Source organism: Phyllobates terribilis, unplaced genomic scaffold, assembly GCF_046119375.1.
Source record: "Phyllobates terribilis strain yellow unplaced genomic scaffold, ASM4611937v1 Scaffold_9__5_contigs__length_417890890, whole genome shotgun sequence".
Taxonomy (NCBI): Eukaryota; Metazoa; Chordata; class Amphibia; order Anura; family Dendrobatidae; genus Phyllobates; species Phyllobates terribilis.
Window position 1 is genome coordinate 384,090,296 of NW_027362769.1, and position 13,429 is coordinate 384,103,724.

The 13,429-nt window shown below is 43.1% G+C and overlaps 1 protein-coding gene across 5 annotated transcripts in view; it reads right to left on the bottom strand.

Moving 5' to 3' along the window:
• Positions 1-13,429, bottom strand: part of LOC141161208 (syntaxin-binding protein 4-like) — a 154,390-nt gene that overhangs the window by 70,865 nt on the left and 70,096 nt on the right. For 4 of the 5 annotated variants that reach the window (XM_073645987.1, XM_073645989.1, XM_073645990.1 and 1 more), the window contains exons 2-3: positions 3,914-3,987; positions 2,734-2,829 (exon numbers count right to left, since the gene is read on the bottom strand). In XM_073645987.1, coding sequence (XP_073502088.1) covers positions 2,734-2,829; positions 3,914-3,987 — 170 coding nt within the window. Of the gene's footprint in view, positions 1-2,733; positions 2,830-3,913; positions 3,988-4,933; positions 5,148-13,429 lie in introns of those variants that run through there. The other variant, XM_073645985.1, reaches the window with a different exon arrangement.

Genomic DNA, 13,429 nt, shown 5'->3' on the forward strand with positions numbered 1-13,429 from the left:
GAGGTGTAGATGACATGAACGAGCGAGTGATTTGATGTGAGGAGTGAAGGAAAGATCTGAATCAAGTATGACCCCAAGACAGCGGGCTTGTTGCTGGGGAGTAATGGTTGAGCCACAAACGGAAATGGCAATATCGGGCACAGGAAGGTTAGTGGAGGGAGGAAATACGAGTAGTTCAGTTTTTGACAGATTCAGTTTTAGATAGAGGGAGGACATAGTGTTAGACACAGCAGAAAGACAATCACTGGTCTTTTGTAATAATGCAGGGGTGATGTCCGGAGCAGAGGTGTATAATTGGGTGTCATCAGCATAGAGATGGTACTGAAAACCGAATCTGCTGATTGTTTGTCCAATAGGAGCGGTGTATAAGAAGAAAAGAAGGGGGCCTAGGACTGATCCTTGAGGAACCCCGACAATAAGGGGAAGGAGAGAGGAGGAGGAGCCGGCAAAAGACACAGAGAAGGAGCGGTCAGAGAGATAGGAGGAGAACCAGGAGAGAACAGTGTCCTTGAGGCCTATAGAGCGGAGCATAGTGAGGAGGAGCTGGTGATCCGAATGCTGCCGAGAGATCCAGGAGAATCAGCAGGGACCATTAGATTTAGCTGTTAGTAGATCATTAGAGACTTTAGTGAGGGCAGTTTCAGTAGAATGTAAAGAGCGGAAACCAGATTGTAAAGGGTCAAGAAGAGAGTTGTCTGAGATAGCGGATTAGACGGGAATGGACCAGACGGGAATGGACCAGGCGTTCCAGGAGTTTAGAGATAAAGGGAAGATTGGAAACAGGTCTGTAGTTGGCCGTGCAGTTCTGGTCAAGGGATGTTTTTTAAGTAATGGATGAATGCTGGCGTGTTTAAAAGAAGAGGGAAAGATACCAGATGAGAGGGAGAGGTTGGAAATTTTAGTTAGGTGAGTGGTGACAGCTGGAGAAAGGGACTGAAGGAGATGTGAGGGAATAGGGTCACAGGTGCAGGTGGTAGGGCGAGAAGATGCAAGGAGCCTGGTCACTTCATCTTCCGTGACTGGTTCGAAGTCAGAGAGTGAGCAAGATACAATGGGGCGGGGGAGAGCATGCATAATGTTTGGGGATTGGGAGAAAATTTCCTGTCGGATAGGGTCAATTTTTTCTTTGAAATAATTAGCCAGATCGTCAGCGCTGAGGTCGGTCGTCGGGGCCTGTGAAGAGGATTGAAAGAAACAGTACAGGACACTTGAGGCTGAGTTGCTGAATGGGACCTCTATAGAACATTGGTGGTAGAGGGTTACTTAGGTACTAGGCGCCTGATACATATTTTGCATTTTTAAGTCATTTTTCTCTTTTTTATCTTGTGGCATTTGTTGCCATTTTTTTCATCAAATGAATCAAACTGGCATACACGGGTATGTGAATTTTGTGCTAGATAAAAAAGGTTTTTTAGGCTTTATTCCTTATGGCATTAGCTCTTATTTTGTGTCTCGTTTTTAGTATTTTGAAGCAGTTTTTGCGCCAAATTCTTCTTTTAAGCTGCGCTTATTTTAAAGTCTGATTTCTACTTGTACTTCTGTTTTTTTTTATGTTCACCATTTTGGATGTGGTTTTCATAACCCGGATGTTTGCAGCCAGATGTTTAATTTTTTTGTGCAAATATCCTCCAGTTAACCCCAGAGTTATTTTCTCGCATGCCAAATTTTTTTGCGCAAATGTTAGCGTTTCATGTGATAATTTAATGAATCACACTAGTTTTTTGCTCTAAAAAGCAATAAAAGACAGTTTGGATTTTGTGCAAAATTCATGAGCCCACATGCTCTATTTTTAAGAATTTGGCACAAAAAAAAGAAATGGTAACAAATACCACAAGACAAAAAAGAAAAATGACTTAAAAAACTGCATATGATGAACGGGGGGGACCAAAAGTCGCATGATCTGTAAAAATTTTACACAAATATCTAAGAGAAAAAAAAAGCAAAACATTTCTTGTGTACAAAAATCTCTCCTAGGGGAAACTGGAGAAAGTTTGTGCAAAAATGTGACTTTTTCAAAAGTCAGAAATAATGAAATGGCCACAAACATCTGGATTACAAAAACCTTGCTCACAATGGCGAACAAAAAAACCAAGACAGATGAAAAAGAGAAAATAGACTTTTTTTTAAGGAGCAACTTAGATAAAGAATGACTGGTGATGAGCAGTATATGACACTAATGAATGGTGATGACCAGTAGAGGACATTAATGACTGGTGATGACCAGCAGAGGACAATAATGACTGGTGATGACCAGTAGAGGACACTAATTACTGGCGATGACCAGTATAGGACACAAATGACTGGTAATGACCAGTTTAGGACACTATTGATTGGCGATGACCAGTATAGGACACAAATGACTGGTGATGACCAGTTTAGGACACTAATGACAGTAATGACCAGTTTAGGACACTATTGACTGGTGATGACCAGTATAGAACATTAATGACTGGTAATGACCAGTTTAGGACACTGTTGAATGGTGATGACCTGTATAGGACACTAATGACTGGTGATGACCAGTATAGGACACTATTGACTGGTGATGACCAGTTTAGAAGACTATTGACTGGTGATGATTAGTATAGGACACTAATGACTGGTGATGACCAGTATAGGACACTAATGACTGGTGATCTCCAGTTTAGGTCAGTTTAGTTGGATCTGCTTGTGGAAGACAATGGTAGATCAGGAGAAGGACCCATCAAACTATATGTCAAAACCTTATCCTACCATCAGAATAAGCAACTCCACCAGGAAGGATTCTTTTCACGTAAACTCCATATTCTTCTCTGCTGAATTCCCGTAATCCTCCGATTACCTTAATTCCTGTAACACAAATTGCTGTATTAGGAACTGGACCCAGGAATACCGTGCAATCATCTCATTCACCTTCATACATCACCTACCGTAGATGGAGAGGTGGAACATGATATTAATGGCTCACGAGGTGCATGGGAATGAAGGGGTCAATCCTCCCCTCCCCCTCAGCTGTTTAGTGATAATAGCCGCTCTTCTCAGATTTTTATATCCCATTTTTATTCTTCCCTCACTGATTCAATTGAAGTAATGGTCTCATATTTCCCCAAACAATCCTACAAATCCTCTTAGGGAAAGGTCACCGCCAGAGGCTAAATCCCGTCTGATTACAGTGAGGGGTGATTGGTTTATACGACGGTAACTGAAAGCCCCCAATCCTGTCCATAATATGGAGAAGCCCAAAATTCAAGGGCAATGTGATCCGTCAGCGGCTTTTAGGATTCATATGGTGTCAGGCTGCAGCGGACGAGCTCATGGGATCCTGGGACCACCATCTCCATCACCATCGTGGTCTGTACCTGAGCTGAGTGGCCTACAGACCCTGCGTGGCATACAGTCCGACAGACACACTCCACTATATTCATGAACCAGGATGCTCAGGATGATCAGACATATTTCCTGACCTGTAGGTGGCACATAGGTTTTTTGACACCTTCTACCGGGCTACCAACTATTGTTTTTGACTTGTAAAAGTGAAGTCCTCTTAAATGGCAGCACAGGAAGCAGAGTAGAAATGCCCCTTTTCATACCCAAATCCAAAACTTGAAAAAAAAAGGGTCCCCCACCTACCAAAAAGGGTCCCCCTCTGACATCAGGGTGCTGGTCAAATCATCCCATTTTGCATTTTTAGCAAGATTGTCCCACAAAATCTATGGTAAAGTGAGGAGAACTCTTGCAAACTTGCATGAAAGTGGGATCTGTGCTCCTCGGGGGTGGGGTTTAAAACTGTCCAGCCAATGAGAATGTAAATGTTGGAAGCTATGGCCTTAGTTGGTACTGGCACCTCTGCACCCCCTATAGTTATGTCAGTGCCTCTCTGCAAAAAAAAAAAAAAGCGATTCAACTGGCACGGGGGAAGGATTTAGGGTCTCACCTAGTCCATTGACGCAGTCGTTGAATTCCATGCAGTAAACAGTTCGGTCCATTCCGTAAGGACCCATTAATGTCCTGCGAACACAGAAACGATAGGGAATCAGCGAAGCTAATCTTTCTACTTTGTGGAGCTATTCTGGGAAGACCCGGCTCATTGTGGATGGGGATTCTGCCCAGAAGGGGATCGAAAGCAATGGGGACAATAGTACAAGTCATGAATGTTCTAAGGAAGAACCTGAAGACCCAAGAGAAGACCAAGCGTTAGGGAGAAACTCTGTCCACTATGGTGGAATGAGGCTTATAGATTGATCACAAATGATCACCTCCTGATCTGTTGTTTTGCTTAAGAAATTACAATAAAGAACAGTGCCCCTAGAGGCCAAGGCAGTGCAGGCAATCAGCAAGTGCCCATTTGTCAGTGTCGGGAGTCAATTCATGGATCTCGTCATGATATAAACTGTATATAGTAAGAAATTAGTCAGCACCAATGGTCTCATTTTGGGCCAGAGAGACCCTCTCCTCAGGCTATAAGACCCGGCACCCTCTTCATCCCATTGAAAATACAAATCTAACGACCTGGGAAGTGGCCAAACTGGCTTGTATGTCTCATTGGTTGGGATATAAAAGTCCCAAAGAATGTCCCATAAATGTCCTGAATGGTTTCTGATACGATCTTATTAGCAAAGATCCATCGATTCTCATCAAGTGTCGGCTACGGCGCATCCTAAGCCACAAAACTGACCTCCCTTACCCATGTACACGATATCGAAACCTTCAAAAATGACCAAAAAAAAACATCGTTGACTCCAAACTGATCGAGATCTGGAAATGAAAGAGTTAAAAATGTTACCGGAATTTTGGAAGGTCGGCTTTTTAACTCTTCCCAGTCTGGATCGTTGCATAACAGTCATTGTGTAGGGGATTCTGAGGCGATGTGACCACCGCGGCGTGACCTCTGCTTTGTCATATAAATCCCAAACATCTGCTGACCCGAGTCTATAGGAACCGGCGTCCGTCTCACCTGCTGATCATCATGGCTCCTTTACAGAAGACGGACACGGACGGCATCCTCCTGGACTGCAGCGTGATGTGACCGGGGACATGAACACGGACAAATGGGGAACGTGAGGGTGACCGGCCCCATATGTGCAGGGGAGGGCTCATCGCGTGAAAGCTGTTCCTCAGCGACCACCCCTTGGCACTAAATGGGTCACTGAAGACCAAAGTCTGCTCTAATCTATGCCAGTTAGCTGAGTGTGCAGCCACAGGCTTTTCTGTGTGAAGTCAGCTTGAAGTTGCGGCTTATATGACAACTGCCATGAAGTAAATATCAGTACGGGGCTGACACCACTGGCCGGCAACACTGGGGGCATGGGCTCGAATCTGTCCAGGACGACATCTGAAGGGAGATCGTACACCAAACAGCGCCCAAAATATTCTCCGATACAGCCCCAAAATAAGACCAATATACAGTCTCCGAATTATACCAACATGGTGGATACAAATAAAACCATCAAATAATACCACTATAATGCGACCAAATAATACCACTGTAATGCAACCAAATAATACCACTATAATGCGACCAAATAATACCACTATAATGCGACCAAATAATACCACTATAAAGCGACCAAATAACACCACTATAATGCGACCAAATAATACCACTATAAAGCGACCAAATAATACCACTATAATGCAACCAAATAATACCACTATAATGCGACCAAATAATACCACTATAAAGCGACCAAATAACACCACTATAATGCAACCAAATAATACCACTATAAAGCGACCAAATAATACCACTGTAATGCAACCAAATAATACCACTATAATGCGACCAAATAATACCACTATAATGCGACCAAATAATACCACTATAAAGCGACCAAATAACACCACTATAATGCGACCAAATAATACCACTATAAAGCGACCAAATAACACCACTATAATGCAACCAAATAACACCACTATAATGCGACCAAATAATACCACTATAAAGCGACCAAATAACACCACTATAATGCGACCAAATAACACCACTATAATGCGACCAAATAATACCACTGTAATGCAACCAAATAATACCACTATAATGCGACCAAATAATACCACTATAATGCGACCAAATAACACCACTATAATGCGACCAAATAATACCACTGTAATGCAACCAAATAATACCACTATAATGCGACCAAATAATATCACTATAATGCGACCAAATAACACCACTATAATGCGACCAAATAACACCACTGTAATGCGACCAAATAACACCACTATAATGCGACCAAATAATACCACTATAATGCGACCAAATAATACCACTGTAATGCGACCAAATAACACCACTGTAATGCGACCAAATAACACCACTGTAATGCGACCGAATAACACCACTATAATGCGACCGAATAACACCACTATAATGCGACCAAATAACACCACTATAATGCGACCAAATAATACCACTATAATGCGACCAAATAATACCACTATAATGCGACCAAATAACACCACTATAATGCGACCAAATAACACCACTATAATGCGACCAAATAACACCACTATAATGCGACCAAATAATACCACTATAATGCGACCAAATAACACCACTATAATGCGACCAAATAACACCACTATAATGCGACCAAATAACACCACTATAATGCGACCAAATAACACCACTATAATGCGACCAAATAACACCACTATAATGCGACCAAATAATACCACTATAATGCGACCAAATAACACCACTATAATGCGACCAAATAATACCACTATAATGCGACCAAATAACACCACTATAATGCGACCAAATAACACCACTATAATGCGACCAAATAACACCACTATAATGCAACCAAATAATACCACTATAATGCAACCAAATAACACCACTATAATGCAACCAAATAATACCACTGCATTACAGTATAGTTCCTAAGTAATACCACTATGGAGTCTGCAAATTATACCACTATATAGCGCCCAAATAATTCTCAGACACAGCCCGAAAATAAGACCACTGTACAGTCCCTAAATTAAGCCAACATAGAGTGTACAAATAAAACCATCATATTGTCACTGAATAATACCACTATAATGTGACCAAATAATACCATTATAATGTGACTAAATAATACCACTATATTTTGACCAAATAATACCACCGCATTACAGTATAGTTCCTAAGTAATACCACTATGGAGTCTGCAAAGATTACCACCATACAGCGCCCAAATAATACAAATAATTCTTCGAACAGCCCGAAAATAAGACGACTGTACAGTCCCTAAAGTACACCAACATAGAGTGTACAAATAATACCATTATATAGTCACTCGATAATACCACCAGACTGACTAAACAGCACTACAGTACAGTGCTTAAATATTACCGCTACGGAGTCCACAAACAGTACCATCATACAGTCCCTAAATATATTTCCCATATAGTTCCAAATAAGACCAAACTGCAGTCCCTGAATTATACTATTATCGAACACATAAATAATACCATCATAAAGTCACCAGATAATAGCACCGTACTGCTACAGTGCTTAAGTAATACAGTTACAAAGTCCACAATTAAAACCGTCATACAGTCTCCAAATAATACCAATATACAGTACAGTAGGGAAAAAAAGTATTTAGTCAACCAATTGTGCAAGTTCTCCCACTTAACAAGATGAGGTCGGCCTGTAATTGACATCATAGGTCGACCTCAACTATGAGAGACAAAATGAGAAAACAAATCCTGAAAATCACATTCTCTGATTCGGAAAGAAATTTTTTCAAATTTTGGTGGAAAATAAGTATTTGGTCAATTACAAACAAGCAACATTTCTGGCTCTCACAGACCTGTAACTTCTTCTTTAGGAGGCTCCTCTGTCCTCCACTCATTACCTGTAGTACTGGCTCCTCTGTCCTCCACTCATTACCTGTAGTACTGGCTCCTCTGTCCTCCACCCATTACCTGTAGTACTGGCTCCTCTGTCCTCCACTCATTACCTGTAGTACTGGCTCCTCTGTCCTCCACTCATTACCTGTAGTACTGGCTCCTCTGTCCTCCACTCATTACCTGTAGTACTGGCTCCTCTGTCCTCCACTCATTACCTGTAGTACTGGCTCCTCTGTCCTCCACTCATTACCTGTAGTACTGGCGCCTCTGTCCTCCGCTCATTACCTGTAGTACTGGCTCCTCTGTCCTCCGCTCATTACCTGTAGTACTGGCTCCTCTGTCCTCCGCTCATTACCTGTAGTACTGGCTCCTCTGTCCTCCGCTCATTACCTGTAGTACTGGCTCCTCTGTCCTCCGCTCATTACCTGTAGTACTGGCTCCTCTGTCCTCCACTCATTACCTGTAGTACTGGCTCCTCTGTCCTCCACTCATTACCTGTAGTACTGGCTCCTCTGTCCTCCACTCATTACCTGTAATACTGGCTCCTCTGTCCTCCACTCATTACCTGTAGTACTGGCTCCTCTGTCCTCCACTCATTACCTGTAGTACTGGCTCCTCTGTCCTCCACTCATTACCTGTAGTACTGGCTCCTCTGTCCTCCACTCATTACCTGTAGTACTGGCTCCTCTGTCCTCCACTCATTACCTGTAGTACTGGCTCCTCTGTCCTCTACTCATTACCTGTAGTACTGGCTCCTCTGTCCTCTACTCATTACCTGTAGTACTGGCTCCTCTGTCCTCCACTCATTACCTGTAGTACTGGCTCCTCTGTCCTCCACTCATTACCTGTAGTACTGGCTCCTCTGTCCTCCACTCATTACCTGTAGTACTGGCTCCTCTGTCCTCTACTCATTACCTGTAGTACTGGCTCCTCTGTCCTCCACTCATTACCTGTAGTACTGGCTCCTCTGTCCTCCACTCATTACCTGTAGTACTGGCTCCTCTGTCCTCCACTCATTACCTGTAGTACTGGCTCCTCTGTCCTCCACTCATTACCTGTAGTACTGGCTCCTCTGTCCTCCACTCATTGCCTGTAGTACTGGCTCCTCTGTCCTCCACTCATTACCTGTAGTACTGGCTCCTCTGTCCTCCACTCATTACCTGTAGTACTGGCTCCTCTGTCCTCCACTCATTACCTGTAGTACTGGCTCCTCTGTCCTCCACTCATTACCTGTAGTACTGGCTCCTCTGTCCTCCACTCATTACCTGTAGTACTGGCTCCTCTGTCCTCCACTCATTACCTGTAGTACTGGCTCCTCTGTCCTCCACTCATTACCTGTAGTACTGGCTCCTCTGTCCTCTACTCATTACCTGTAGTACTGGCTCCTCTGTCCTCTACTCATTACCTGTAGTACTGGCTCCTCTGTCCTCCACTCATTACCTGTAGTACTGGCTCCTCTGTCCTCCACTCATTACCTGTAGTACTGGCTCCTCTGTCCTCCACTCATTACCTGTAGTACTGGCTCCTCTGTCCTCCACTCATTACCTGTAGTACTGGCTCCTCTGTCCTCCACTCATTACCTGTAGTACTGGCTCCTCTGTCCTCCACTCATTACCTGTAGTACTGGCTCCTCTGTCCTCCACTCATTACCTGTAGTACTGGCTCCTCTGTCCTCCACTCATTACCTGTAGTACTGGCTCCTCTGTCCTCCACTCATTACCTGTAGTACTGGCTCCTCTGTCCTCCACTCATTACCTGTAGTACTGGCTCCTCTGTCCTCCACTCATTACCTGTAGTACTGTCTCCTCGGTCCTCCACTCATTACCTGTAGTACTGGCTCCTCTGTCCTCCACTCATTACCTGTAGTACTGGCTCCTCTGTCCTCCACTCATTACCTGTAGTACTGGCTCCTCTGTCCTCCACTCATTACCTGTAGTACTGGCTCCTCTGTCCTCCACTCATTACCTGTAGTACTGGCTCCTCTGTCCTCCACTCATTACCTGTAGTACTGGCACCTGTTTGAATCACTAAATACTTTCCCCCTCACTGTAATGCAAACAGATAATACTGCGGTGCCTAATAGCATTATAGTATAGTGCGCAATTAACACCGTTACGAACTCCATTAATAATATCAATATACACTATCTGAAAAATACAACCATACAAATATGCTGTTATCCTCCCATACAGTCCTAAAATAATACCACAGTATAGTCCCTTAATTATACCACAATACAGTGCACATATTTAAGGACATGATATTCCCAAGTAATATAACTATAATGTAACCCCCCACAGAGCCGAAATAGCATTACAGTACACTGTCCATAGAGTTCATAAAGAATGCCAATATACAGTTCCCAAATAGTACCACAATAATGTAACCAAATTATACCAGCACAGCGCCTGTATAGAAGCACAATACAGGGCCTAATTAATACCACTATGAAGTGCACAAATAATACCACCATATGGTGCCCAAATATTAAAACTATAAAGCCTCTGAATAATTCTACCATACAGTTCACAAAAAGGACCACAATAATGCAACCAAATTATACCAACACAGGGCCTAATTAATACTACTATGAAGTACACAAATATAACCCAATTATATTAAAGGGGTTGTACACTTTTGGGGGGTCAATTATATTTTTACTTAAATGCCTGTATTTGGGGTAAAAGACAAAATCATTTTTGCTATTGGGTCTCATTAAAGATTTTGCACCATTTGTCTTCTACAGCCTCTGTGTCGCACTGTCTATTGCTGCCTGCAGAATGAGTTAACTGAGATTCCCTCAGTGAGCTCCTTCTGGCAGTCTTATGAGAAAGTTTGTAACTCTTTTATCTGTCTTTTTCCTGATCTCCTATCAGCTGATTTATGACCACATCAAAGTTGAATTTGCTGGGAAACTAAAAGCCAAACACTGCAAATATTTTAATGAAACCCAATTGAAAAAAATATTTTTTAACTAATCACCAATACATGTGTTTAAAAAAAAATCCAGAAAGGTGAACTATCCCACCTAATAATACTGCAATAGGGAGTCTGAATAATACCATAATACACTGGTAAGTAATACCACTATCAAGTACCCAAATAACGTCACCAAACAATCAAGTGCCTAATCACCTGAGGCGTTTCGCCACTTACTGGCTTCACCAGGGGCTGATGGGCAATGACAAGGCCTATAAACCCCTCTAAACCCAACTCCCAATTCTTAATCCAACACAACTGGATTTATAAGGGGCATTTTTTACCATCACTGAAACCAGTAAGAGCTTAGCTTTCATTTTACCAGAACAACCAATGAGAGCTCAGTTTCTATTTTACGGAAGTAACCAACCAGAGCTCAGTTTCCATTTTACCCCAGCAACCAATCAGAGCTCAGCTTAATTTTACCACAGCAACCAATCAGAGCTCAGCTTCATTTTACCACAGCAACCAATCAGAGCTCAACTTCATTTTACCACAGCAACCAATCAGAGCTCAACTTCATTTTACCACAGCAACCAATCAGAGCTCGGCTTCATTTTGCCACAGCAACCAATCAGAGCTCAACTTCATTTTACCACAGCAACCAATCAGAGCTCAGCTTTCATTTTACCTCAGCAATGCAAAGTGGCTTTCACATTGTGCTCCAGTCCTATTCATTGGCAACCAAAGCTCAGCTTCATTTTATCACAGCAACCAATCAGAGCTCAGCTTCATTTTATCACAGCAACCAATCAGAGCTCAGCTACATTTCACCACAGCAACCAATCAGAGCTCAACTTCATTTTACCACAGCAACCAATCAGAGCTCAAATTCATTTACCACAGCAACCAATCAGAGCTCAGCTACATTTCACCACAGCAACCAATCAGAGCTCAACTTTATTTTAACACAGCAACCAATTAGAACTCAGATTTCATTTTACCACAGCAACCAGTGGTCAGCTTTCATTTTACCATAGCAACCAATCGGAGCTTAGCTTTCATTTTACCAGCACAAGCAATTAGAGCTCAGTTTTCATTTTATCACAGCAACCAATAAGAGCTTAGCTTTCATTTTACCAGAACAACCAACGAGAGCTCAGTTTTCATTTTACCAAGGTAACCAATCAGTGTTGTCTCTATTTTACCACATCAACCAATCAGAGCTCAGCTTTCGTTTTACCTCAGCAGTGTAAGGCTGCTTTCACACTGCATACACACGCCCGAAAGTGATGCACGTCAGAGCTCACGTTCCCTCTGCCGGCACCATTACAGTCTGTGGCCCCGTTGGCGCATACGTCTGAATCCCGTTTTGCGGGGGGATCGGCCGTAATCCCTGATGGGGCCACAGAGTGGGGCCAGAACGCAGGGTCTAAGCCCCTAACAGATGAGTGAGGCCATGGGGTGGCCCCGGACCCTATAGACCCCTCCGCCGCCCCCTCGTCATGGCCGTACAGCAGCTGTCTGCCCCCTGTGACCCCGGCGCCTCTGCAGATCCTCTGTAAACCGTCGCTTCATCGCTTCCCGGCATAAATAAAACCGCCCTAATCTTTTCTTGAAAAGTGATTATGTTCAGCACAATGACCCACAAGCCCCCGCAGGGTCAGCGGCCGGTTACATCACAGCTGACACCAAGCTTTTCCATCTGATGTTAGGAATAATAGGGCACATGTAATGGCCACGTCCTCCGTGCACAGATGGAGCAGGATTTATTGTAAAAAAGACAGAGCTGTCCATAGAAAGCAGCAGATAAAGGGGGTGACAACAGAAGGCAATAGCACGTCCAGGGGAAGGGACCAGGCAAAAATTACCTGTCTGGATCATTATAGATGGATATAGAAAATACACCAGTGGATAACTAATGGTTATACCACTGGACCAGCAGGACCAACGATCGTGAAGTGAGGGATCTATCACTGGAAAACCAATGGTTGGGCTAAAAAAGATTCCCTTGAACCAACAGGGACTTCAGAGGAAGTGGATGTAAGATTACGTCTCTGGATCGCCAGGGACTGAATTAGAAATACACAACTGGAGACTGTATAAGAAATACACCACTAGATCTCCAGGGACTGTATTACACAAACACCACTAGATCTCCAGAGACTGTATTACACAAACACCACTAGATCTCCAGAGACTGTATTACACAAACACCACTAGATCTCCAGGGACTGTATTACACATGCACCACTAGATCTCCAGGGACTGTATTACACATACACCACTAGATCTCCAGAGACTGTATTACACATACACCACTAGATCTCCAGGGACTGTATTACACAAACACCACTAGATCTCCAGAGACTGTATTACACAAACACCACTAGATCTCCAGAGACTGTATTACACAAACACCACTAGATCTCTAGGGACTGTATTACACAAACACCACTAGATCTCCAGAGACTGTATTACACAAACACCACTAGATCTCCAGGGACTGTATTACACAAACACCACTAGATCTCCAGAGACTGTATTACACAAACACCACTAGATCTCCAGATACTGTATTACACATACACCACTAGATCTCCAGGGACTGTATTACACAAACACCACTAGATCTCCAGAGACTGTATTACACAAACACCACTAGTTCTCCAGGGAC